This window comes from Salvelinus sp. IW2-2015, linkage group LG16 (assembly GCF_002910315.2).
Source record: "Salvelinus sp. IW2-2015 linkage group LG16, ASM291031v2, whole genome shotgun sequence".
Lineage (NCBI taxonomy): Eukaryota > Metazoa > Chordata > Actinopteri > Salmoniformes > Salmonidae > Salvelinus > Salvelinus sp. IW2-2015.
Genome location: NC_036856.1, coordinates 7170206 through 7196495, shown reverse-complemented (window position 1 = coordinate 7196495; position 26290 = coordinate 7170206). Strand labels below are relative to the sequence as shown.

The 26290-nt window shown below is 45.4% G+C and overlaps 1 protein-coding gene and 1 pseudogene across 1 annotated transcript; one reads left to right on the top strand and one right to left on the bottom strand.

The window, feature by feature from the left end:
* Positions 1 to 1464: 1464 nt before the first annotated feature.
* LOC111975912 (tudor domain-containing protein 5-like) lies at positions 1465 to 10911 on the bottom strand (annotated as a pseudogene).
* A 1856-nt stretch (positions 10912 to 12767) lies between these two features.
* nphs2 (NPHS2 stomatin family member, podocin) lies at positions 12768 to 16596 on the top strand. Its single transcript, XM_070447490.1, has 8 exons — positions 12768 to 13194; positions 13423 to 13526; positions 14112 to 14184; positions 14428 to 14512; positions 14864 to 15065; positions 15444 to 15499; positions 15692 to 15770; positions 16040 to 16596. The coding sequence occupies exons 1-8, from the start codon at positions 12834 to 12836 to the stop codon at positions 16328 to 16330; spliced, it is 1251 nt and encodes a 416-aa protein (XP_070303591.1). The 5' UTR covers positions 12768 to 12833; the 3' UTR covers positions 16331 to 16596.
* The last annotated feature ends 9694 nt before the right edge of the window (positions 16597 to 26290 follow it).

Sequence of the window (26290 nt, the reverse complement as noted above, 5' to 3'; positions counted from 1 at the left end):
GCAACCATCCTCCAGGATAGTTACTGGGTGTGCAGGCTTTTGTTCCAGCCTTGGTCTAACAACATTGTAGACTAAATATCAGCTGCTCAACAGGACAATGATTAGCAGATTTGGCTGTTTCAGGGCTGGATTAAAGCCAAGCCTTCACACCCAGGATCTCTCCAGGTGGAGGGTTGACCACATGTTGACAACATGTGACCAACAGTGCAGTTCTTCTACTTTGTGGGAGGTTAAGTGCCTTGATCAAGGGCACAACAGCAGGAGATGGTAGTCCTACATGGGATCAGACACAGCAGCTTTCCAGTGTCAATAATGCTTACTTTTTCCATGTAGGCTATAATAAGAGTCATGAAAATTTGGTTAAAAGTCATTGAGAAGTCATGGGAAATGTGAATAAACCCTTAAGTGAATAATTAGAGTAGAATATAATATAGAATAATGTAATTTGTGAATTTCGGGGGAACTAGTTTAATGGACCGTCAAGCACTGGCTATACAGCATCATAACATGATGCTAGTCTGAGCATATTGCTGCAAGTTTCAAGGGCTAATCTTATTTCTGTGTATTCCGCTGGAGCAGGGTTCATTAACACTCAGTTGGTAGAGCATGGCGCTTGCCATGCCAGGGTTGTGGGTTCGATTCCCACAGGGGACCAGTACGAAAAAGTAAAAGAAAATGTATGCACTCTCTACTGTAAGCCAGTATGGATAAATGTACATAAAGGAACCTTCCATTTCGCATTAATTAGAAATGTCCCACCTCACATGCCACACATGGAGCCTCTGACTGTAGCACCGCTGTGATTGACTGACAATAACAACAAGCTATACATGTTAAATGGGTATGTAGGCTACCGGTGCATCTTTTGTCTGGTGCACACTCATAAAAACTGTTATAAAACTGTTGTTTATTAACATTTTGAAAGTAATGGTCTATTCTTGTAGGCTATGTAGCAGAGTTCAGTGTACAGCGGATCCAAGGACAAAACACCTGCACATCCGGACCCCTGCCTCGCCATTGATTCCAAAATGGAGGATGGAAGAGGTCGTGGCAGGGGCAGCAACTCGGTAGAAGAAGACATGCCGTTTGGATAATTTCCCCCGTGTCCTCTGACAGTGATCGTCTTGACAGGGGGAACATTTTTAGATGCAGCGGTGCAGAGGAGTGAGTAGGTGGTGGTTACTGATGAGGCAGAGAGTAGTTTAGTCATAGGGAAACAAGTCGTCAACTTGGCTCACTCACGGCTTGATGCGGACGAGAGTTTGGCACTCCACCACAACTTGTTTTATTTATTGTATTCCCGTAATTATTCCAGGATGATTCACCCTCTCGCTGAGTACACCTCGCCACGGTGTAGGCCCGCTGTAATGTATTATTGGAAGTGATGCGCCTCAGAGTGCAGGAAGACCGGAGAGAACATAAATAAAAGAGGGGAACGAGTGAGTAAAGGGATGAATCAGTGGGTCATGGTTGGGGAGTTAGTAGTTCTGTCAGACGTGATGGACGCTCAGGGAGGTGATGGGTGAAGGCAGCCTTGGCCTGAGGGCAGYGGAGCCAGTGAGAGCACAGTGGGGGGCGACGGAGGGCGAGAGGCAGCTTTCTCCTGTTCTTTACTCTTCCTTTTTACATCCTGACCACCTCTTCACACTTATGATGACTACTTTGGGTCTACATCATTTGGCACAAACAGGAGAAAAGTTTTTGAAATTGTAAACAACAAGGTATCGTCTTTTGCGACAGGTTTGGGCATTGCTGTCCACAGTACTTCCTCTATTTCAAAAGGTTTTCTGTAATTTGTGTGTCATTTTACCCCAATGTGTGGCCATATTTGGTTGGACAGCACCTGGGCCACATTTAATAAGCATTTTGCAACCAGTTTGAACCTGACAATGGAAAGAGGGAACACAGTAGACCAAAAGGTAAAATAAAGATTCTACAAAGCAAAATTCCACAAAACAAGCTTTCTGATTATTTTAGATATCGAGGAAGGAGCGATCGACTGTGCACACATTCCTCATAGAGTTAGCGAAAACATATGCAATTGTTTTACGATGGTCATACCAAGGATCATTTAGCTATTTGATTTGGAATTTTTGGACCCCTTTAGGTATAAAAAAAAATATATATATATAAAAACAATTATTTGATGAATTTGGCTTTACTGCTATTACCCCATTGTGAACGCTGCGTGTAACACATCTGGTGTCAGGATAAATAAAAAGCAAGGTCTGCTAACTTTCTTTAATTATGTTTAATTACCGCAAACAATGAATGGCAAATGCAATTTTCGTATATACGGGTTCGCTGTATCACCGCGCAGGATGAACAGGGAACTGGCAAGAAGTACGTAAACAGCTGTTCTTATACCATAGTTTCAACGCGTCTGTTGGCCTATCACAGTATAGGCTGGGCTTGGTTTAGACTTTGCCCCCCTTTGATGGCCCTTTGTGCAAGCCCCTTGGCGCGTTCCTTTGTCCACATCTGGTTGCTGGGTAGATTAGATCCGTCTTGTGTCTGTCAATTCTACACTGAAACAGTTCCTAATATGGTATTGTCCAGTATTCTAAACTCCTGGTTGGTCTAGAGAGATGCACCCCTCCCCTTTCCAGACTGTCCACAACTTTTATGGCCTGTGTTGGTCAGTCCTTACACCTACACACACACCCCCCTCTGTATTGTTTGTGTGTGTGTGTAACAAAACAATATTCCTCTTCAACCAATATGCTAACAGCCTATAGTGCATAAACATAAATCCTAACACCATAGAAACACATTGAACAGTTTAATACATGGAAAAACAGTCAAAAACGGTTCGGACGCTACAGACGTTTTGGGATGTCTCATGGTCTGACGAACATGTAAAAAAACAGATATCTCTATCGTAAACATTTTGATGGGTATGTTTGTATTATGCTAATTCTATTTCAATGCACGATTTCCGTGAAAGTCAGAGGTACGCATGCTTTGCTTCAGCCTCTCAAGTTAAGATCTGTCCCAAAATTCATATAACAGCTAGACATAGAAGCAATACTGCTGCTGAACGATGGCACGTTCTGTGTAAAGCTCAGCGTGCTGGTTGTACCTCATGGCCTGCTCGGGTCTTTTGTTCACAGCTTAATCGAAAGCGCTGCACCTGTAACAGTGTATCAATATCAAGCCTAATGCAATTAGGAAACACAATTGGGTCAAATAGCTATGGTAACAGGTCTAATAGAATCTGTGTCAGTCTCTCAGTGCAGGGCCATCCGCTAGTGGGGATGCAGGATTGAAATCAATAGGCTCTGCTTACGTCGATGGCACAGGCTAATTCCATTGCATTTTTCTAGCATCATTAGCGCTCCGGCTAACCCCTGTGTGTTGCGTGTGTGTGTGGGGGTGGGAGCATGTTAAATGGTTACTGCATCGTGTGTGTGTGTATATGCAATGGTTAGTTCACTGCATGTGTGTGTGTGTATAATGGTTAGTTTACTGCGTGTGTGTGTGTGTGTGTGTGTGGGATATGTTAACTGTACCGTATGGGGCATTTTCAGTTTGGGGGGCATGAGGGACACAGGGGTCATGAGGGACACAGGGGTCACTTTACCTCCACCATATACATGCCAGGCTGCTTCAGCTCACTAGTTCCCGCACTAGGTGGAGGAGGGGGCGGATGAAACGTCTGAGGGAGAGAAAGGGTAGGAATGTTTATTCATGCATTAACTGGGACTTTGAAAAGCGCCAAATCATCGGAACAGAACTGGCTAAAGCGAATCCATATCTCAGGCACTAACAATGTAATTACACAACATACGGAATTGAGAGTACCTTTAGAAGAATGTGAAGACAAAACAAAAGCCAAATCAATGGAAATAAGAAGCTAATCTCAATGCCTATTTAGGTTCTGTTTTGTTCCTCTCACAGGGATTTGGCACAAACAAGCTGATTTCATTCCAGMCTTTTGGTTAATGAGTTCACAAATGAGAACATCGGTGGGAGAGGAATTGTTCRTCCAATTAACAAACAATTAAGTGTGTGTTGCCTCGGGGATTCCTGGGCGGATGTGCAGGGGCAGAGGTCTAATGCGTGACAAACAACACGACAACAGGAGGTGAGACTGCATTCTGCAATTGCTTTCCAATGAAATTAGTTCTAACCAGCTGCTTAGTCATGTGAGCAAAAGGCACGTTGCCAGATAACGACTCAAACAACTGGACCTCAGGTAGAATATAGTAAAGTCTAGTTGGGACTTTGGGAATTTAGTTATGTTTTAGGTCAGGTTTTATTCCCATGTAAACAAAAATACATAGAAAATTGCACTTTTCAATCTGGGAACACGTTTTTTTTTTTTTTTTTTWWTTGTACAATCTGGTAACCAAAACGTCTGGGCTCTGTCCTTAACTTAGCGGTGTCTCCATGGTTACCCAGGTTTGATTTGGGAAGTACCACCTCTGGGGTGGGGGTGGTGGTGGGGTTGGGTGTCCAGCCCTGGTCCCAGTCACTACAGCACAGCAATGGGTTCTTACTCTGCAGAGCCGCAAACGGGATTGCCTTCTGGCTCCCCTGGAGAAACACAACCACACGACATTAGACAATTCCTTTTTTTAACCCCAGTTGCTTATAGCATTCGCCTGGTTCCAGGTCTGTTTGTGTTGTCTCATCACGATTGACCAAAGTAGTAGGCGCAAAACAGATATGGGACCAGGCTAATTACACACATGACAACAAGATATTTTAATGTCATCCTGTTCTAGAACTCTGTTCTGATAAGAGGGGGGGGGGGGGGGGGGGCTCCTCCAATTGTTTGGCTTTTTTCCCGCCCACACGGTAGGGGTCTAAAAATATGGATTACTCAACTACTGCACTTCATATGCAAATCCTTCTTCCCTCCTATCCTTGACAAAGTGACTGATATAACCCATTGGGATAGGTATAGGCAAGGATACCATTATAAGGCTTTCCAGAACCTCACTGTGTAAGAAGGTGATCACTTTTGGGAAACGAGGAAGGACATATTTTAAAGTATTCCAACAGGGCCGCTAATTTATGCCACATCATTTTTGACAAATATAATCATTCTCTCCCTGCACATCATGAGACTGTAGACTTGTAATATCTTTTTACTGCAGTGGGCTAAATCAGGGTCACACAGAGTGTTTCATGGTAGTCTTAAACAAATTCTTGGTAGTCTTCAACAAAAGTATACACCTCACACACTTGCCCATGCGCTTAAAAGAAAGAAGACCCCTGTACCAGGTCAGATAATAGTTGAAACGTATTAAATATTGAGTTTACCTCCCAGCATTACACTTCWTATACATCACAGAAGACTGAAATTTAGCAAAACCGTTTGAGATAGAAACGCCAGATTTTCTGGCTTAAAAAAAAGAAAAAGTGTATTAATTAGGAAAAATATGAATAATATTCCACKAATGAGGCCACTAGAGGGCAWTMTTTTTAGAACAATGCGAAAATCAAAACAGATCTGAAGCTGAAAACGCCTCTAAATGTTTTATTTGATAAGGATTCCCATTAGCTGATGCGCATGGCGACCGCTAGTCTTACTGGTGTCCAACACAAAACAAAAAAGTAATTACAGACAAAATACTTTACAGTTGACATACATTTAAAACACTGCAAACTTAAATGCACGACAACAAAACCCATGTCTGTTAACCAGCCTCCAGCCAAGCCCCAGACCACTGTACCACAAAGTACAGTGTCCATAAGGGGTGGATGATGCTCTCTCTCCCTCTTCCATCCCCACATAACACAGCCCTGACGGACCACTGGAATTGATCTCTTTCCTGTTTCAGCAGAACGACTTTAACTGCCCCTCCCCCTCCCTCCCTTGCTGTCTTTCTCTCTCCCCGTCCCTCCCTCTCTCCCCCTCCCTCTCTGTGGGTGGGGAGGGAGTGTGGCAGTAATTCACTTAGGGAGGAGTGGAGAGCTAAAGCTGGAGCGGGGCCACAGCTACTAACTCTGGGACTGCTCTGCCTGAGCCTCCTCTACTCTGATAAGGGCTGTTATGTGGACAGTGTTGGAGGAAGAGGAGGAGAGAATGCTATAGTTAGTGAGAGAGAGGGAGATAGACGGAGAGTTGTCTGTGTGTTTGTGTGTGTGTGTGTCAGTCTGTCTGTCTGTGTGCGTGTTTATGTGCTTGAGAGAGAAACGAGTTGTTCTGTACCGCGTGGGAAGGGGAGGTCTTAGGCTGGGGTTGGATGATGGCGCGCTGGGGAGTGGTGCTGGTGGTGACTTCGGGGCAAGGCTCCAGGGTGGGGTCTTCGTCCTCTATTTCCATCCCTCGTCGAACACGCCTTCGCCCAGATAGAAGCTCACGGGGTTGAACTGGCCACACAGCTGAGAGGAGGGATCGGATGAAGAGGTTATGAGAGATTGCATTGGATCATTGAATGGGAAACGTTTGTGTTTGTATGAATACATGTGTGTGTCTGTACAACTACAGTGTGTGTGTGTGTGTGTGCTAGCATGTGTGCGCTAACATATGTAATCTGTGAATGTAGTGTGTAGCGTGTGTGAGCGACTGCTGCGCTGACGGTGGGGGCGCAGCTGAGCCCGTGGCCCTGCAGGGCGCTGTGGATGTACACATCCTCCTGGGTGTGTCTGTCGCACAGGAAGAGCTGCGGGAAGCCGGCGTGGTAGCTGTGCAGGTCCACCACCAGGGTGCGCTCTGGCTGCCCTGGGAAGCGAGAGAGAACAAAGGGGGTGGGTTAAAGCTGTTCTTAGACCAGTCTGTATGTATCAAAGTCAGAGGAGGAGTGCTGGAATAGGATTTGTTTTCAATTATATGGAAAAGTGGGGGGGGATCTGATCCTAGATCATTTCCCTTTTAAGTGCACTGCATGTCCAGTCTTTTCAGATCAAAACAAGTGCCTAGGGGCTAGGGGTTGGTTGTGGACAGGGGCTCTTTGGTCCCAGTCCCAGTGCCATTTGGTCCCAGTCCGGGCCCTGATTGAGGAACTTGAGGCTGCTCCTCTGGACAGTGGTGAGGTCTCCAATGTCCACGTAGTAGACCTCAGCCTGGGTGTGGCTGAGGACCCGGTGGACGACAATGTGGTAGAACCAGATGCCCTGGGGGCACCACGCAGCACACCTGTCAGGGTCGCACGTAGCGCTCAGACACCTCCAGACAGGTGTAGTAGCTCCTAGAAGGAGGGAAGGAAGGATGGGTAGAGGGAGTGAGGGAGAGGAAAGATAAAGAGAGTGAGGGAGGGAGATAACGGGAGGGAGAGAGGGCATCACCAAAACCGCAGGATCTCAATAGCGTTCGGTAGCTTCCTCCCCTTTTCTCCTGTCCTTCATCTGCACTGGTCTGAAAACAGTTGAAATAGTTGAGCGCAWTATGGTGGACGCCTACTATATATGAGCAGTTATGGCACATTCATACAGAATAAGGCAATTGGACTACATGTCTATGACTACAACTCCCACCCACTGAGGCAGGGAAGCTTTATGTTCCTCTCCCTAACCCTCCAGTCTAGCAGAGGGCTGTTGCGGTTTTTGTTGTCGTTCACCTCATCTCGATCATCATGTTCTCCAGAGCGCGCGGCTCCTGGCTCTCGTCAAAGCGGATGTGGAAGGGTGAGAGCCACTCCACGTGCTCCACAAGCACAGCCACCAGCTCCCGGGGGCCCCTGGGCGTGGGGGTCCTCAGGCTCTGGGCTCGCAATAGCGTCCGGGGGCACCACCGCCCAGCGCCGACACCGCACCGAGCCATAAATGTCCACCATCTGAGTGAGCGAAGCAGCCACACACATAATATYTGTGTCCACACATTACATTACGTATGTAATATGACGCATACATAAACACATATGGACCGTTGTGAGATGCTGGGATAGATGAACAGGGCGTCATTTTCTGTCCACAAAACCGCAGCAATTGTGTAGGCTTTCATCTTTCATTCTTTCCCAGCACAATTTTTTTGAAGTTTTAGAACTAGGTTGGACACGCTTAGCTGCCCTTTGTCTCAACACAAAAGTTAGGTTGTATTCATTAGGGCACACCGCAGCCAAATGTTTTGCAACGGAAAATGAAAAACAGGCATTTCTAATTGGACCAGGTAGTCCCTTCTGTTTCAGTCCGTTTTTTACCCATTTGGTGTGTAATGAACATGACCTAGAAACTGGTCCAGCTAGCTCACCTGGTAAAAGGTGTTGATGGTAATGTGGAGCTCCATGTCTTCCTCCATGTCGGTGTTGGTCTCGCTTTCCTCGCCCCCCCCCCCTGTCTCTCCCAGGGAGACCCTGCAGCTGAAGTAGTAGCCTGTACTGGACGGATTCAGAGCCTCGCCACCCTCACTGGGACCTTCGGGCTCTGCCAGGCTGCCACAATACAGTACCACTTAAAGATAGCAGGGTGACACATTCACAGATATCAGTCGTGACAAACTAAGACCCAAAATACCTGTTTTGTTGAATCTTAATGGGCACCAAAATCTCCACTTTCTAGTAATAACAATTAGTTAATAATCAATTAGAATTTGATTGTCCTGAACTCGAAACATCTATGGCTGTGGTTAGGACAAAAGTGCTGGTAGTGGTGTAATCTGATCCTAGATCTGTGTTTAGAGCCCGAGGTGTGAAGCAGACCTGGTTGTGGCGCGTGGTGCCCAGGGGCATGATGGATGTCCATGACTATCATCCAGTGGTTGCCCTCGTCGCCCGCCACTGGCCGCGGGTAGAGTGTGTCGCTTAGGGCGCCCACGGAAGCCACTCTGGACCACTGGCAGCTTCTTCCTGAACACCCCATAGGGTCAACCGAGGGTCGAGAGGGCGTAGGCCAACAAAGGTCAGAGCAACAGGAAAATGGACAGCGGTTGCGGACCATCGGAGAGAAGAGCTACTTTGCAATTTGAAAGACGCTCAATGATTAGGATTGTTTATTAGCCATTCGTTAGGATGTAGGCATTCACACGGGAAAGTGATTATTTGTCTGTGTAAAAGGAAACAGGGGACATGGAAGGTAAATCCTTCATGACCTTGTATTATGCAGGGAGATCATGGATGGATATTTCCTCTACTGTTTTGAGCTACAACCTATAGGGGGATCTACATGTGTTAGAAACTCTTTGGCTTTCTGAATGACAGATTTGGCTCTTGGGTGAGGTTGGAGACTGAGTGGACTGACCTGGTGTAGATGGGCTTCAGTTATGGACTGACCGTGCCCGCGAGCCCATTCTCCAGAAAACGCTGCCTAAGCTCCTCCTCCAGCTGCACAGGCCAATCACAGCAGGCAATACATGACAAGAGGGCGGGACTACAGTACATTTGTTACCTCTCTTCCCTACAGCTATTCAGAAGTTCATTCGATTCGCGTCTCTAAAAGTCATGACAATTTGCTCTCCGAAGCTTCGCAAACACAAACGCAAATMACAGCGTTTGTTTGTTTTGTCGACGTTATAGACCTGAATGTTACATTGGAGGGCTTTGCACCCAATCAAAAACAAGCTCAAGGGGGGAAACTATTTCTATGTTGTTGAACACACATCACAGAGGTAAAGGCAGCAGCACACACACCTTGATGACACGCTTCTGAAACGGTTGTCTGTTCTGGCTGGGCTCAGGCTCAAATTGGCTCCATTGGCTGTGAGCCATGGTGCCTCTCTGGGCCTTTAGGGACTGCAGCCTCGGGGAGTGGTGCCACATGATTCTGAGTACTGGACACTATGGTGGGGTTTTCTACCGGGACTGGATTTCATACACAGACAGGTCAATACAGAAAATCATTTTTGTCATGACAAGGGAGCGATAACTAGTTTGATTATAATGCTTCTATGATGAAGAGACTACTCCGACTCTACCATTCAATACTACACTCGCCATTGTACTGAAAATAGCGTGAAGAAACTGTGAACCAAAACACTTCAGAAGTAGTCGCAAAGTGTTCGCCACAGGTGCGTTTGACGGGTATGTGCTTTGCAGGACGCTTTGAATGGATACATGCAATGCGCAGTGTACTTGAGTAGAAATTCACTCAATTCAATTGTACAATCTGCCAACCAACCAACCTGAGTTTGTCTGTTTGTCTGTCATCGGCCTTACTACTGGAACCGTTGGGAATGTCTTCTTCGGTTGTTTTTTTGGTCCGGTCCTCATCAGTGACGCCACCTCCACCCCCCTGAGGGACAGCAGGGAGCCCATCTGGCTCTGTGTGACCGTCACCAGATCGTTGGCCGCCGCCAGCATCTCGGCGGTGGAGTAGAAGCCGTAGTTGGTAACACGTAAAGGGAAGTCATAGCGGAGGGCAAAGGCCGTCTCCAACTCCGACAGGCCCACGGCCCCTTGGGAGAGCAGCTGGGGAGTTGGGCAGGCGTGGCCGGGGGAGTGTGGCCGAGCCAGGGCAGGACCATGGGGCTGTGCTGCTGGTAGCATGGGGAGAAGAAGCCCACACCAACATGCCAGGACCTTGTTGGCCACCAACTCCACGATGTCTCTGGTGGTGTTGTCCGCCACCACAGCAGAATGGGGAGAGATAGGTTGGTCTGCTGAGTTTAGAAGGGAACGGAGCGGAATTGACATCTGTGTTGTACAACGATCTCTGTGCTCAGCTTCCTCATACTGCATACTACACTCACGGAAGAACCACAAATGTTAACTCCATAAACATGAAAACAATAGCATGATATGTGCCAAAACATTATAACTTCATAAGCCAAAGATGGGACTAGTGCTCAGTATTACTATCCTTCAACACCAAGTTGCAATCTCCCAGATAGTCAATGTACACCACGTCAGGCATCTCCCGGATCAGGTCCAGTACTTTGCGGAAGCCAAGGGTCCTCAGGGGCACGGGGTGGCCCAGCATGTTGACGTAGTCCCGACTCAGCTGATCTGGGGTCAGGCCCTGCTTGGCTGAGAAGAGCAGGGAGCGCACATCATTCTTTAGGCACTAGAGCAGCTGCTCCTGGTTCATTCTGTCAACTGTCAGACAGAGAGCGGGGGAGGGAGGGAGAGAGAGAGGTGAGGGTATGAGAGTAAATAAGTGGGGAGTGGGGTGTTGGAATGCAATACTCTGAATGTTTCTTGAATGTTTGAATATTTAAGTGAATGTCTATCCCATTTAAAAGTAGCTAATGCATTTTTCTCAACATTGACACTTTGAAATGTGCAAAGAATCCACTCCCACTGTCCACCATTGGACCCAGATACATCTAAATACATGGCTCGAACTGTACCTAATTAGGCCTACAACAGGTGCAATTTGACTTAGAGAAAAACAGAATAATGCATCTGAACAACATTACCCACTGGGCACACACTGGTTGGAATCAACGTTGTTTCCAGGTCATTTCAATGAAATTAACTATAGTAGCAGCATAGCACCTCTCTCCATTAAATATAGGCAGTTGACGTCAACAACCCTAATCAAATATTCCAAAAAGTATTAAAATAACGAGATGRATCCACCAATCCAAAGAGAGGAACAGGCGAGAGCTTAATAGCCCGCCGTTCTGCTCCGTGGACAACAAATCCCYTTGTTAGGGTGGAAACATAGGTTCTCTCATCATTATATCCAAATCTCTGACAGGAGCTAGCTACATTCGTCTGAGGCTAAGCTAATCGTTGCACAAGCCATACAGTTGTTAAGATAGCTAGCTACTTAGGTACCTATTTATATTGTCTTCAAAATCCATTTGGCTTGTTCACATCCAATTACTAGTCTCAAAACATGTTTTGTTCAAAAACTATGCAACATAATGAAAAATGTAATGGCTTTTACACACTTCAGTCAGACACATTTTCTTATCAGACAGCCACTGCACGCGCAAGCATGGCGACCGAATGCAGACCGAATAAGTATCTTTGTCAGTGAATTGATTATAAACGGGTTGGTTCGAGCCCTGAATGCTGACTGGCTGAAAGCCGTGYTATATCAGACCGTATACCACGGATATGACAAAACATTTATATTTACTGTTGTAATTATARCACAACCCCTCGTGCCTTATTGCTTAATGGACCCTCTTCTGGCCAGGGAAGTTACTGGAAGTGATCAAAAGTTATTACACACAATTACAACAATTGATACGAAAATGTATTAAATTATTATAATACAACAATTAATACAAACCCATAAAATAGTGTGAGATTCCTTAAAAGCTTAAGCAATAATAATAATTAGTATTTAATAATAAAACATCTGAAATGCAGACTATTCAGTCATCTAATTAAATCTAATAATGTCTAATCAACTGAAATACTTTGTTTCTTGCAGGCCTGGCCAGGATAACTACAGCAGGGAAAATGTAGGTCAAATGGTTAATTTACAGTCTAATTAAATTGTGTCTGGGAGGATGTGTGTCTTTCCTGCACAGAAAAATATGGGGAAACTGACATCAGCTTTTTGGAAAAGAGACAAACATCTGAGTCTGCACATTRCCAACAGTGACTCCCCAAGCACACAAGGTTGCCTTGTTATTTCCAATGACAATCCTCACATATTCATCTCACATTACTGGCTACGATGTCAACAGGACAAAAACGACAACTTATATTTCAAATGCCTTTCCAAAAGTTGTCAGTTTTCTTATTTATGTCATGTTAATAGGGTTTCAAGTTATAGGCCTACCCTCTGTGTGTGTCTGTGTGTGTGTGTGTGTGTGTGTGTGTGTGTGTGCGTGCGTGCGTGCGTGCGTGTGTGCGTGCGTGTGTGCGTGCGCGCGTGCGTGCGTGCGTGCGTGTGTGTGCGTGCGTGCGCCAGTAGGGAGGGAGGAAGGATAAACAGCAAAAGACAACAAGTATTGCCAACTAGCAGCCCTTGTCATAGGCTTGTCGTAGGTGATTGCGGCTGAGGAAGAGAAGGGCAGTTGAAACCACCACTAGCTTTGGGGTTGGATGCTTCTTCTCATCACAGAGATTCCAAGAGGGATGGAGAAACGCCCGGAGTCAGCTTCACCTCGCCGCACTCCGCGAGCAGGGAGGGTGGCCAAGAGAGAACATTCTGGGTCTCCGACTTCCAGGGGCCACCGTCACAAGGGCACCAAGACAGTGAGGCTCCCTGAGGAACATGAGAAGAGAGAGGGGCCAAAAAGGAATACCCAGGAGGCAGAGACCAACGGAGAGGCGGATAAAGAGATAGACCGGCCAGTCAAGTCCACGTCTACTGTTGTGGATGTGGATAATGTGAGAGAGAAAGAGAGGGGAGAGGAGAACGAGGAGTTCATGGCACTACTAGAGAGTGAYTGGCAGGAGGAAGGTAAGACATGTTTCTAAACATCAATATTTGGACCCCTGTTCGCAAAGCATCYTAGAGTAGGAATACGGGTCTAGGATCAGTTTTACCTTCGCAGTCATAATGAATAAGTCTCCTACTCTGAGACTCTTTTGAATATGGGTCCTGGTCTTTGATTTTTTTAAATTATGATATCTTTGATTAGGACATTAGCTTACTGTGAGTGTGAATCGTGGCATTTGTCATCACCAGGCGTGAAGCCGAGGAGTCTTGGAGTGTGTGAGTGGCTTCTCATGGTGTTGGCTCTAACCCTGGTCATCCTGTTCTTTCCCATCTCCATCTGGTTCTGTGTGAAGGTAAGGATGTTCTACCTCCATTACATAGACAACACAGAACAAAAGGAGATGCCTAGTCAGTTGCACAACTGAATTTGTCTTCAGCATTGAACTCAACCCCTCTGAATCAGAGAGGTGCGGGGGGGGCTGCCTTAATCGACGTCCATGTCATCGGTGCCCGGGGAGCAGTTGTTGTTGGGGGTTAACTGCCTTGATCAAGGGCAGAACGCTTCGGGGATTCGAACCAGTGACCTTTTGGTTACTGGCCCAACTCTCTTAATCYCTAGGCTACCTGCCGCCCACGTGACACAGTATAACAACTTGATGATGACTGTGTAAAAAATGTTCAAGCAATATTTCAGAGTTGTACAGCCCTCACCAAATGATAGATTTCTATAATGTACAATGAAGGCACAGTATCTGGTGAGTGATGACATTTACAAGGATTCAGCACCCCATTTATTTGGTAAGAATAGTATCAACTTTGGAGTGAAAATGTGTGATTTGTGTGTTTCATTAAATGACACAGTGGGCTGTCTTTCTCTGTTGTGTTATTCCGTTATGGCAAAGTCATGATTGACAGCTAGTCACTATGTTGACTGACAGGTTGTGAGGGAGCATGAAAGAGCTGTGATCTTCAGACTGGGTCACCTACTGCGTGGGAGACCCAGGGGACCAGGTTTGTGCTTGTTATTATATTACTTGAGGACTCGTTCGATGAGTCATTCATAGTTTTTTAAGAGTCATTGGATTGTCTTAGGGACAATCAAATGGATTTGAAAAGGCAATTGGTTACATTTTACACAGCGCAAGTCTGAACAAGTCCTGTAGTCCACATGCTTATCAAACTGTGCATGTACATTACACAGTGTGTAAAAATATCCTCCAACCTCTCTCTACTGTTTGTCCATTCGGGAACAAGGTCTACTTTTCTACCTCCCACTACTCGATGTTTTCCAGAAAGTGGACATCCGTCTAAAAATGCTCAAGGTCCCAGCTCACACGGTACGGTAACTCCTCTGACAGCCTACAGAAAAAACGAAATCTATGTCAAATTACCCCCCCCCCCAAATTCCTCTGACCATGAATCTTTTACTGCTGCGATGTGTGTGTTTCTTCCTGTGGTGTGTGTGTGTGTGTGGTGTGTGTGTGTGTGTGTGTGTGTGTGTGGTGTGTGTGTGTGTGTGTGTGTGTGTGTGTGTGTGTGTGTGTGGTGTGTGTGTGTGTGTGTGTGTGTGTGTGTGTGTGTGTGTGTGTGTGTGTGTGTGTGTGTGTGTTGTGTGTGTGTGTGTGGTGTGTGTGTGTGTGTGGTGTTGTGTGTGGTGTGTGTGTGTGGTGTGTGGTGTGTGTTTCAGGGTGGTGACCAAGGATCTGGTGAGCACGGAGCTGAGCGCGGTGTGTTACTACCGTATAGAGAATGTGGCTCTGTGCAGCACGGCCCTGTCCGGTGTGAGTGCCGTGCTGCAGGCCCTGGTACAGGTGGCAGACAGAGACGTTCTTGCCCACCACAACTTCACCCACATCCTGCTGGACAGGAAGAGGATTGCCCAGGAGATCCAGGTACCTAACCTGTTGTACAGTCTTTGTATGGGTCTGTATTTTGACCAGACCTGGGTTCAAATGCTATTTGAATTTGTGTTTTCTCTAACCTAGAATGCCAAATGGGTAGGGTTTACAGTTTTTGGACTATCAAATTGTTCCATTAAGTCAGGCAAGCTCAATCAAGCACAAAGTATTTGAAATGATTTCCAATATTATTTGAACCCAGGTGTGATATTGACATTTGATATTGACAATGGTTATTTGTGGAATTTGGTATTGAGCGGTGTAAAATCACATGGATTGTCCAGGAATTTTAGTGAGTGAATGGGTGGTGACGTGGTGTGTCTTCTCAACACTGGAGTATGAATCACTCTGCTGTTTTATATCAATCTACAGGTGGCTATCGATTCTGTAGCTTGTCAGTGGGGGATCAAGGTGGAGAGAGCAGAAATGTAAGACTATCATCGATGGCTGATTACATACAGGCATTTGTAACATTTTCGAAACAAGACAAGGCAACGAGTTGCCACGTTGGCTGGTGGTGTCGTAAACGAATGTTAAAAGAACACGGTACATGTTGGAATGGTCAACTTGTGTCTTCACCTGCTGACGGGTGTGTGCGCTTTTCACCGTGTTCCTTTCAGAGAGGATCTTTCTCTCCCCATTGAGCTGCAGCAAAGCCTAGCGGCAGAGGCTGAGGCTAAGAGACAAGCCCAAATCAAAGTATGTCATCCGTTTTTTTGGTGTGTATGTGTACAATGGGAAAGGGGGYATAACTAGTCAGTTGTACAACTGAATGRATTCAACTGAAATGTGTCTTCCGCATTTAACCCATTCAAGCCTGCGCACACATGTATATGTGTGTGCGCGTGCGTTGGCATGAACACATGTCAGAAGGGAGGTAGGATAAACAGCAAAAGTGAAACAACAAGCGTTGCCAACTTGCGGCCCTTGACCTCTAACCCTAGGCTCCCCTCCTCCCTGTTCTGTAGGTGATTGCAGCAGAGGGGGAGAGGGCAGCCTGCGAGGCTCTGAAGGCATCTCTGGACTCCCTCTCTGGTTCCCCTGCTGCCATCCACCTCCGTCTCCTCCAGCTGCTACACACCCTCCGCACCGAACGCCCAACACTGGTCCTCACCCTCCCCTCGGACCTCCTAACCCTGCCCCGTGACCCCTCACCCTTAGCCTTACCCGCCCCAGCTCCAAACCTGGCTCCAGCCAGTCCCATCCCAGAAGGAGGAGAAACCAAAGAGGAGCGGAAGACAGACTCGCCGATGATGTAGTAGACAGAGAGAAAGGGAAGCATCTTCATTCGGGTGCATCTCAATTGTCTGAAGTGGCTGCACTGGTCTAAAGAGCTGTGTGGTGGGTACCAGGGAACCTGATTCTGCCACTCCAGTTCTTTCATATCAGTGCTGATGAAGTGAAGAAAGCAGAGGACGCCACTGTAGACTATTGATATGCACCCCTCATATCAGATTGAAGAAGTGTGAAAATCTTATTCTATGATTGTTTTGTTTTTTCCTCTGTAAAGAAATGTTAGTCCGTATAGAGATTAGTGTTTTTATTGTATGATTAATACAATACACTGATGACACACTCCACCTAAATTTAGACAGTGTGAGGGTAAATAGGGTCCATAATAAATCAATAATAATTATAATAATATAATTTTTAAAAAGGAACCATACAGTATCAACATGATTAGGGAAACATGTTTCACACCATTTTTTATTTTTTATTTTAATTTTACCTTTATTTAACTAGGCAAGTCAGTTAAGAACAAATTCTGACAAATTCTTAACAGTAACCCTGTAGGACATGATTTCTTAACAAATAGCATGCAAATTACAGAACAACAAAAAAAGACAAATGATTAAATACTGTTGAATGCCCAGACATGTGATACTCAGACTTCACTGTGCTTTTATTCATTTGTCAAATACAGAGGAGCCGAGTTCCCATTACCTCTAAAACTACTGTACTGTTTTCAAGGTTCAGCGTTTCTTGGGCTTGGTGTGTTTGGGGCTCGTCTCAGGCTTCTGACTCACTGTTTTGGGTTCAGGGGTGGACACCTTTGACTTGAAAAACCGCTGCCACAGACTTCTTGCTCACTGCAATGCAAATTGTATAGATGTTAGTCTCCAAATCCCAAATCCAACAGTGTTGACCTACAGATGTAGGATCTTAATTTGATCAGCCTGCTGCAGGAGAACCTTCCTGCAAAGCAGGATATTTAAAACATGTAGTGTATTTTAGGTTTAAAAAGGCTGAAGTTTGTCATTTCCTCTTTGAAATTCAAGACATAATTTCCCCTTGTGTCAAACGTATCAACCCCTACAAAAATGTCCAGTAATTATAATCCACATAATAATTCACATTTCCTGTTGCTGCAGGATTATTTGCCACCTGTAAGCAAACTGGCTCAAATGAAGATCCTACAATCCTATGCTATTGACCTAGCACTGAGGTGTGTCTTGGTGTTGACCTACCTTTGGCCTCCAGGCAGGGCCTGCCCTGTAGCAGTCTCTACAGATCCTGGATCTTCTCCAGCGCTGCCTGGAGGGCCTCCTCTGCCTGTAGGGCCCGCTCCTCTGCACTCTGGGCCTGGGCCTCAACCCCACTGACACACACACAACTGACACACACAATTAAGTATACAGTTGTGTACATTACAGTTGCGAAAAAGGCTTTTGTGACAAACTATTACGAGTGCAAGTGAAGTACTTTACAAGAGACAACCAATGTATTGTGTGTGTGTGTGTGTGTGTGTGTGTGTGTGTGTGTGTGTGTGTGTGTGTGTGGTGTTGTGTGTGTTGTGTGTGTGTTGTGTGTTGTGTTGTGTGTGTGTGTGTGTGTGTGTGTGCGCATGCGTGCGTGCGTGCGTGCGTGCGCGTGTGTTTATGCTGCTTAGAGGGAGTGTGGCGATTGGAGTCCTGTCAGATCCTGCTGTCTGACGTGAAGGGCAGTTCCGTGGAGCTGTGCATCACACTGAACTGCATCCCCCATCATGTGTGTTTTCAATGTAATACTCCAGTGACAATCCTTCGATGGGAGATACAGAGTGCTGAGGGAGTGTGACCCCTCAATAAAGACCAATAACTTACAGTAACTAGTGCTGCAGAATCCCCACTGTAGCCAGGGCATCACAGGTTCTGCTGTGTGTGGATGAGCCACCGTGACTCCAGTCTGCTAGACCAAACAAAGAAGATTTGGACGGAATGCATGTCTTGCTACATCAATGTTTTCACAATGAAACGAGGCACACAGGACCCCATCCAGCTGAATAGTATCCTCCCCCGAGGGTTTGCTCAATGATGTTACCATCATGGCCTATCAGCTTGATAATAGAGCCGGCTAGTGAGCACTCCATGGGTTCTCCGTCTCCACCTGCTGGTCATCAATAGGTATTGCAGACAACTTCCAAAACTGCAGTCGATGAGCCACAACCTAAACTTTTTTATTTTTTACATTTTATTTAACCTTTATTTAACAAGACACTACATGACCAAAAGTATGTGGACACCTGCTCATTGAACATCTCATTCCAAAATCATGGGCATTAATGTGGAGATGGTCCCCCCTTTGCTGCTACAACAGCCTCAACTCTTCGGGGGAGGCTTTCCACTAGATGTTGGGCGATTAGGCCTGGCTTGCAGTCGGCATTCCAAATCATACCAAAGGTGTTCGATGAGGTTGAGGTCAGGGCTCTGTGCAGGCCAGTCAAGTTCTTCCACACCGATCTCGACAAACCATTTCTGTATGAACCTCGCTTTGTGTATGAGGGTATTGTCATGCGGAAACAGGAAAGGGCCTTCCCCAACCTGTAGAGAATTGTCTAGAATGTCATTGTGGGCTGTAATGTTAAGATTTCCCTTCACTGAAACTAAGGGTCCTAGCCCGAACCATGAAAAACAGCCCGAGTCCATTATTCCTCCTCCACCAAACTTTACCGTTGGCACTATGCATTGGGGSAGGTAGCGTTCTCCTGGCATCCGCCAAACCCAGATTTGTCCGTTGGATTGCCAGATGGTGAAGCGCGAATCATCACTCCAGAGAACGCATTTCCACTGCTCCAGAGTCCAATGGCGGCGAGCTTTACACCACTCCAGCCGGTGCTTGGCATTGCGCACGGTGATCAAAGGCTTGTTTGCGGCTGCTCGGCCATGGAAACCCATTCCAGAGGAAGCAATGTCAGTAGGGAAGCAATGTCAGTTTGGAACTCAGTAGTGAGTGTTGCAACCGAGGACAGATGATTTTTACACGCTACACGTTTCAGCACTCGGCGGTCCCGTTCTGTGAGCTTGTGTGGCCTACCACTTTTCGGCTGAGCCGTTGTTGCTCCTTGACATTTCCACTACACAATAACAGCACTTACAGTTGACTGGGGCAGCTCTAGCAGGGCAGAAATATGACAAACTGACTTGTTGAATAGGTGGCATCCTATGACGGTGCCACATTGAAAGTCACTGAGCTCTTCAGTAAGGCCATTCTACTGCCAATGTTTGTCTATGGATATTGCATGGCTGTGTCCTCYATTTTATATACCTGACAGCAATGGGCGTGGATGAAATAGCCGAATCCAGTAATTTGAAGGGGTGTCCACATCATGTTGTATGTATAGTGTACTTCTAGCTATGGACTTAATTAATTTTGAATGAAAATAAGTGAAGGGTGAAGTTGCCCCTAGGCCTAGACCTTGGGTCAGTTCAGCATTTCCCAATTAATGATTAAGGTTAGGATTAGAGAAGGAGAAGCTGATCCTAGATCTGCATCTAGGGGAAATCTCACCACAGAGCTGGAAGATGCAAATGACTAGCATTAATAATAATAATCATTATTATAATTAGTATAGTAATAATAATACTAATCATTAATAATAATAATAGTAATTATTTTTTTATTTTTTTTGAGCACCTCTCAGATACTGAACATGGCTAGTTTTGTTCCAAATCTTTTTAGTAGTCTTTGGTAAATTGGTCACCATATGTCTGCCCTCAGTTAATTMGTCACCATGTGACCTCAGTTAATTGGTCACCATGTGACCTCAGTTAATTGGTCACCATGTGACCTCAGTTAATTGGTCACCATGTGACCTCAGTTAATTTGTCACCATGTGAACTCAGTTAATTGGTCACCATGTGACCTCAGTTAATTGGATCTGCCTGTCATTTTGCACCTCATCTTCTTCATCAAAAGCCTCTAGTGGATACACTGCTACACTGCAGCTAGGCTCATCTAGTGATATCATTGTTCTGTGTATCACATCAACCAAAAACATGTGAGGCTTCAAATGTTCAAATGACACCCCACTGGGTGCAAGCTGGTTGAATCCACGTCATTTCAAAAAAATAATTATAGTATATCTTTTTTCCTCATGATTTGAAAGAACTCATCAATGTGAAATGAAAAAGAAATGTTTAACCTAAATACAATGTCAGTTAAAAAAAATCCCTGAATTTACGTCAGTGCCTAGTGGGATGGTATTTTCATTTTGGGTGGCTAACTGCAAGGTAGAGAGGGACCACAGTAAAAGGATTATCACATCACTAGAGATCACATGCTGGGCAATGGGGGATGCAGTTCAGTGTGACGCACAGCTCCACGGAACTGCCCTTCACGTCAGACAGCAGGATCTGACAGGACTCCGTCCAATCGCCACACTCCCTCTGAGCAGCATACGCACGCACACGCACGCACGCACGCACAGACTGTATTGTCCCCATGGGGAAATTTTGTTGCAGTGTCATGTACACGTTTAAAGTGACGTTTAAATACAAAACAAAATTGACATTACAACTTTCATAACAGTTACATACCAATAWTTTTTTTTTAAATAGACTAGCCTGCTGGCCTTACTGAGTCGATAGGAACATTAGCCCGGGCTATTTAGGAGGGATATCACACCTGGCACAAATGATTGTCTAGTTGTGTTTTTTCCTGCCGAGGGGTGCCCTATACCTGCGCCCTGAGTAGTTCAAAGTCCGGGTACAGGGGTGGCTTGGGTCTAAAATTATTTTGTGAGCTTGGCGGAGGGCCCTGACCTTAAAGATCTCATCCAGGTCTGACTGTTTGACTCCAAGTACCTTGCTTGCTGTGGTGATAATCCTTCTCAGCATATTTCTCTGGCTGACAGTGGCATTGCCAAACCAACAAACAATACAAAAAGTTTAAATACTCTCAATGAAAGATTTGTTAAACAGAGTCAGTATAGTAGTCTACATTAAAAGATCCCAGCTTTTTGAGAAAGTACAGTCTCTGTTGGCTCTTTTTGTAGATCAGGTCTGTACATTTACTCCACTGAAGCTTATTGCCCAAGAGGACACCCAGGTATTTGTATTCCTCTACAATCTCTATGTTCTGACCTCTGATAGATGTTGCAGAAGTAGGTGTTGTGCGCTTCCTGAAGTCTATGCACATCTCTTTGGTCTTGTTGGTATTGAGGACCAAGTGTGATTCCTCACACCACTCTACAAAGTCATCTAGGACCGGGCCATGATGTTCCTCGTCATCACGCAACAGGCTGATCAAGGCAGTGTCATCAGCGAACTTAACGAGGTGTCTGTCAGGATGGGAACTAGTACAACTATTAGTGTACAAGATGTACAGGAGTGGGGACAAAACACATCCCTGAGGAGAGCCTGTGTTGGTATTGCGTATGTCTGACACGTGGGGACCTATTTTGACTCGCTGTGAGAGTTGGCTCAGGAAGTCCAACAGCCACAAAACCAGCCACCCATCTAAGGAGAAGTCCCGAATGAGTCTCTGTGCCAGAATGTAGGGCTGGATTGTGTTGAAGGCAGAAGAAAAGTCAACAAAAAGAACCCTAACATGGGATTTGGAACCCTCTAGATGTCTATAGACCATGTTAAGGAGGGTAAGAATGGCATCATCAACTCCTCTGCTAGGCTGATAGGCAAACTGAAATGGGTCGAGAAGCTTCTGGGTGACGCTGAGAATATGACTTTTCACAAGTTTCTCAAGGCATTTCATTACTAAGGATGTCAAGGCGACAGGGTGATGGTCATTCAGCACAGAGGGATTAGATGCTTTAGGATTGGGTACAATTATTGAGTTTTTCCACAATACTGGCACGTGTTGCTGGTCGAGTGAGGATTGGAAAATGTCTGTAAAAACACCAGCCAATTGTTCAGCATAGTGCTTTAACACATGTCCACTTATTTTGTCTGGGCTTTGTATGTGTTACATCCCCTGAACAACTTTAAAACATCAGACTGTTTAACAACAACTCTCTCAAACATTTGTAATGATGCCTCCATTTGTTTTACCTCCGACACAAAGTTGTCTGATTCAAATCTTGAGAAGAAAACATTCAGTTCATTAGCCATGTTCTGGCCCTCATATCCCCCAAAGTCATGTGGGGGGCACTAGCCATGGATTTAATCCTTTGCCCCACACACACACCCACCCACCCACCCACCCACCCGCGCACACACACACGCACACGCACACACACACACACACACACACACACACACAGAGAGCTTAGCATTCACATCCTTGACTGCAAAACACTGAGAATGGTAGGACCCCTGTTAGCATGCTGTACATAGAAAGTCTGGGTGCGGGGCATATGTGGCGGAGGCCTTATCGACCAACTCCAGGAACTGGTTCAGTAGCTTTACATGGCGACATATTTGGAGAAGTTGTTCAGTTTCTGGGAGAGGTTCTTGGCGTCCTTCACTAGTTGCTCTAGGGAAACCTCCATGATGACGGTGGTGTGGGGTCCCGCCGGCAGGAGGGCTCGCTCCTGGTCGTCACAGTGGTCCGGCACTATCTGGAGGTCCACCATCCAGCGAGTCAGAGCCGCGTGGATGGAGTTCACCTGGAAACCCAGGGGCATGGACATTATGTAAGGGAGATGATTAGGCTGTGTCCCAAATGGCGCCCTATTCCCCTTTGTAGTGCACTACCTTTGACCAGGGGCCCAATCTTCCGTTGATTCATCCCTCCTGTAGAAGTCATTGCTTTACCTTGATGTCCTCCTAATAAATCCTTTGTGTTTATAAAGTATGAGTTGCCTCGGCGATAGAAAATAACTTAATTGCCGTCAGACAGAATTATATGATAAATTGCATTTCTCCCTTGTCGCCAAATTATAGTTCCTTGTTGATTAAAAATTAACAAGTGGTGCCCCTTTTAATTTAACATGACGTCATCATAGCATATTCTTCTTTTTAAATTTTTTGTAATTTTACCCCCTTTGCCTCCCCAATTTCGTGATATCCAATTATGATCTTGTCTCATCGCTACAACTCCCCAACGTGCTCGGGAGAGGCGAAGGTCGAGTCATACGTCCTCTGAAACCTGACCCGCCAAGCCACGCTTCTTAACACCCGCTCCCTTAACCCGGAAGCCAGCTGCACCAATGTGTCAGAGGAAACACTGTTCAACTGACAACCGAAGTCAGCAGACAGGCGCCCGGCCCGCCACAAGGAGTCGCTAGAGCGCGATGAGCCAAGTAAAGCCCCCCAGGCCAAACCCTCATTAACCACTCAGCATGAAAGGGGAAAAAAATGTAATTCTCTGATCTGGTGGAAATGTCATAAAAAAGGCCTACCTGATTACTTCTTATCCCTTTAGCAAGACACTTAACCCAAATTGCTTCTGTAAGTCAGTCTGGATAAGAGCCTCTGCTAAATGACTCAAATGATCAAACGTAATGTAAATGCATGCCTGTGTCTGCCAGTGTGTAGTACTGTGTGTTTGTTTCACCCAACACCCAAAGTCTCCCTGCATATTTTTAAATTTTGTATTATTTATTACAAAGATCACAAGAAAGGGGAAACATTAAAGTATGAGAACATAGACAAACAATGATAGTGATATAAAATACATGTATATGTCATAGTTTTCCTWTTCATGATCACAATCTTGTGAAACCCGAACCCTCTAAGATCCCCCCCACAGTTCCCCAATAGCTGTCCCTCAACCATTCGAGACCCCTCCCACAGTCCCCCTCCCCCAGAAGAAAAAAAAGAAAAAATACTATTAATTCCATTTCCCATCCCCAAGAACCCCCCCAATGCACCAACAACCAAGAGAATGAACTAAAGAGAAAAAAGGAAAAGACAGAAGAAAACAGCAAACAACAATGCTAAAACAACTGAAATCATAACAGCGATGCCAACTGTATATGTTTGTGTGCATGTCTGGCACTATTACATGTATGTGTGTGTTCTTGTACGTGTTTATTTGAATGAGAGTGTGTGTATATGCATGTGTACAAACACCTGCACGGCATCAGCCTCAGGCAAACCGGCATTAGTTGTAAAAACACTGCCACTTAGTGTCATTCAAATGTACTTTTATTTTGACTTTTTTRCCCCCTTTATCTTTTGACCATCATTCTCTCTCTCACACAGTAACTCCACTCCCACTTGTCTCCAATTCCACATCCCAACCCTCAGCTTCCCTCAGCACATCRCATCTATCTCTGCTGGCCACCCACTTCGGGTTTCTACGCAACACATATCTTTCAGCTATGTTATGTTTAACGTACAATTTCAATCTATCTAATCGAATAGAATCTACAGATTGCGTGTTGAAGATAAATACTTTTACTAAGAGTATTAGTATATTAGTAATTGACTGACCCGGTCTCTCCAGATCTCCTAACAGTACTATTTCTAGGGTCAATTTTAGATCAATGCTATGCATTTTCAGCCATTCCTGAACCTGAGACCAGAAACAGGCTACCTGAGGGAAATACCAAAATAAATGGTCTATTGATTCTGTATCCTCACAACAAAATCTGCAGAGCTCTCCCTGCATATTTAGGCTGACTGTGATTGGAAGCGTGACACCAACTGATGTTTCTCTCTCTCTCCCTCTCACTCAAATGACAAGGATGTGCACACATTTGTAATCCTMTCTACTCTCAGAGGAATAGCTTTTGATCCGTGTTATAGCTTTTATGTCCTTCAACCAAGATATGGTGGAGTCAGGCAGTCAGCCATCATTCCACTGCTTCTACTCTGTGTCATATGCCAAAGAATAGGCTAGGAACCATCCAGTACTTCCACCTATCAGTGATCACAAAGGGACAAAGTTAAGGAAGGTCAGGAACAACATGGTTGAGTTCAGGNATGGTTGAGTTCAGGTAGGTCTGGAACAATATGGTTGAGTTCAGGTAGGTCTGGAACAACATGGTTGAGTTCAGGTAGGTCTGGAACAATATGGTTGAGTTCAGGTAGGTCAGGAACAATATGGTTGAGTTCAGGTAGGTCTGGAACAACATGGTTGGGTTCAGGTAGGTTTGGAACAATATGGGGTTGAGTTCAGGTAGGTCAGGAACAACATGGTTGAGTTCAGGTAGGTCTGGAACAACATGGTTGAGTTCAGGTAGGTCTGGAACAATATGGTTGAGTTCAGGTAGGTCTGGAACAACATGGTTGATTTCAGGTAGGTCTGGAACAACATGGTTGAGTTCAGGTAGGTCTGGAACAATATGGTTGAGTTCAGGTAGGTATTGGAACAACATGGTTGAGTTCAGGTAGGTTGGAACAACATGGTTGGGGTTCAGTGAGGTCTGGACACATGGTTGAGTTCAGGTAGGTTTGGAACAACATGGTTGGGTTCAGTGAGGTCTGGAACAACATGGTTGAGTTCAGGTAGGTCTGGAACAATATGGGTGAGTTCAGGTAGGTCTGGAACAGTGTGTGAATGTAGTGTGTGTGAATGGTTGCGTGTAAAAGTTGTTAAGTCCCTAAGCACTGATCTAAAGTCAGGCTGGGAAGAGGCCTGGAACCTGCCTCTTCACCTTAATAAGGCCAAGCCATCTATTGATATTAGAACTGCTGGGAATAAGTCTGTGTGTGTTACTTTAGAGGCCCACTGACTAAAACAGCTCCTTCCTCACTCTCCTCTTGTTCCTCTGATCTGATCTCGTAGAATTCACTGGTCTTTTCCAACTCAGGTATTTGACAACAGCTGATAAGATATGTTGACACGCTGCACCAGAATGAATGAATGGCAAGAGTCAACACAATGGAGCATTAGATGACTCATTCTGACTACTGTATCAAAAATACAGAAAAACCCTTGAATGAGTAGGTGTCCAAACGTTTGACTGGTACTGTATGTCTATATTAGTGTAGTGGGCCTACAATACAGTCCTCAAATGCAAATTGCCATTAAATCTAGAAACAATGGGGATGTATACCACTCTGCTTTCTTATGCATTGAGCTATAAATGTGCATGCTGAATATAAATGCTGTGA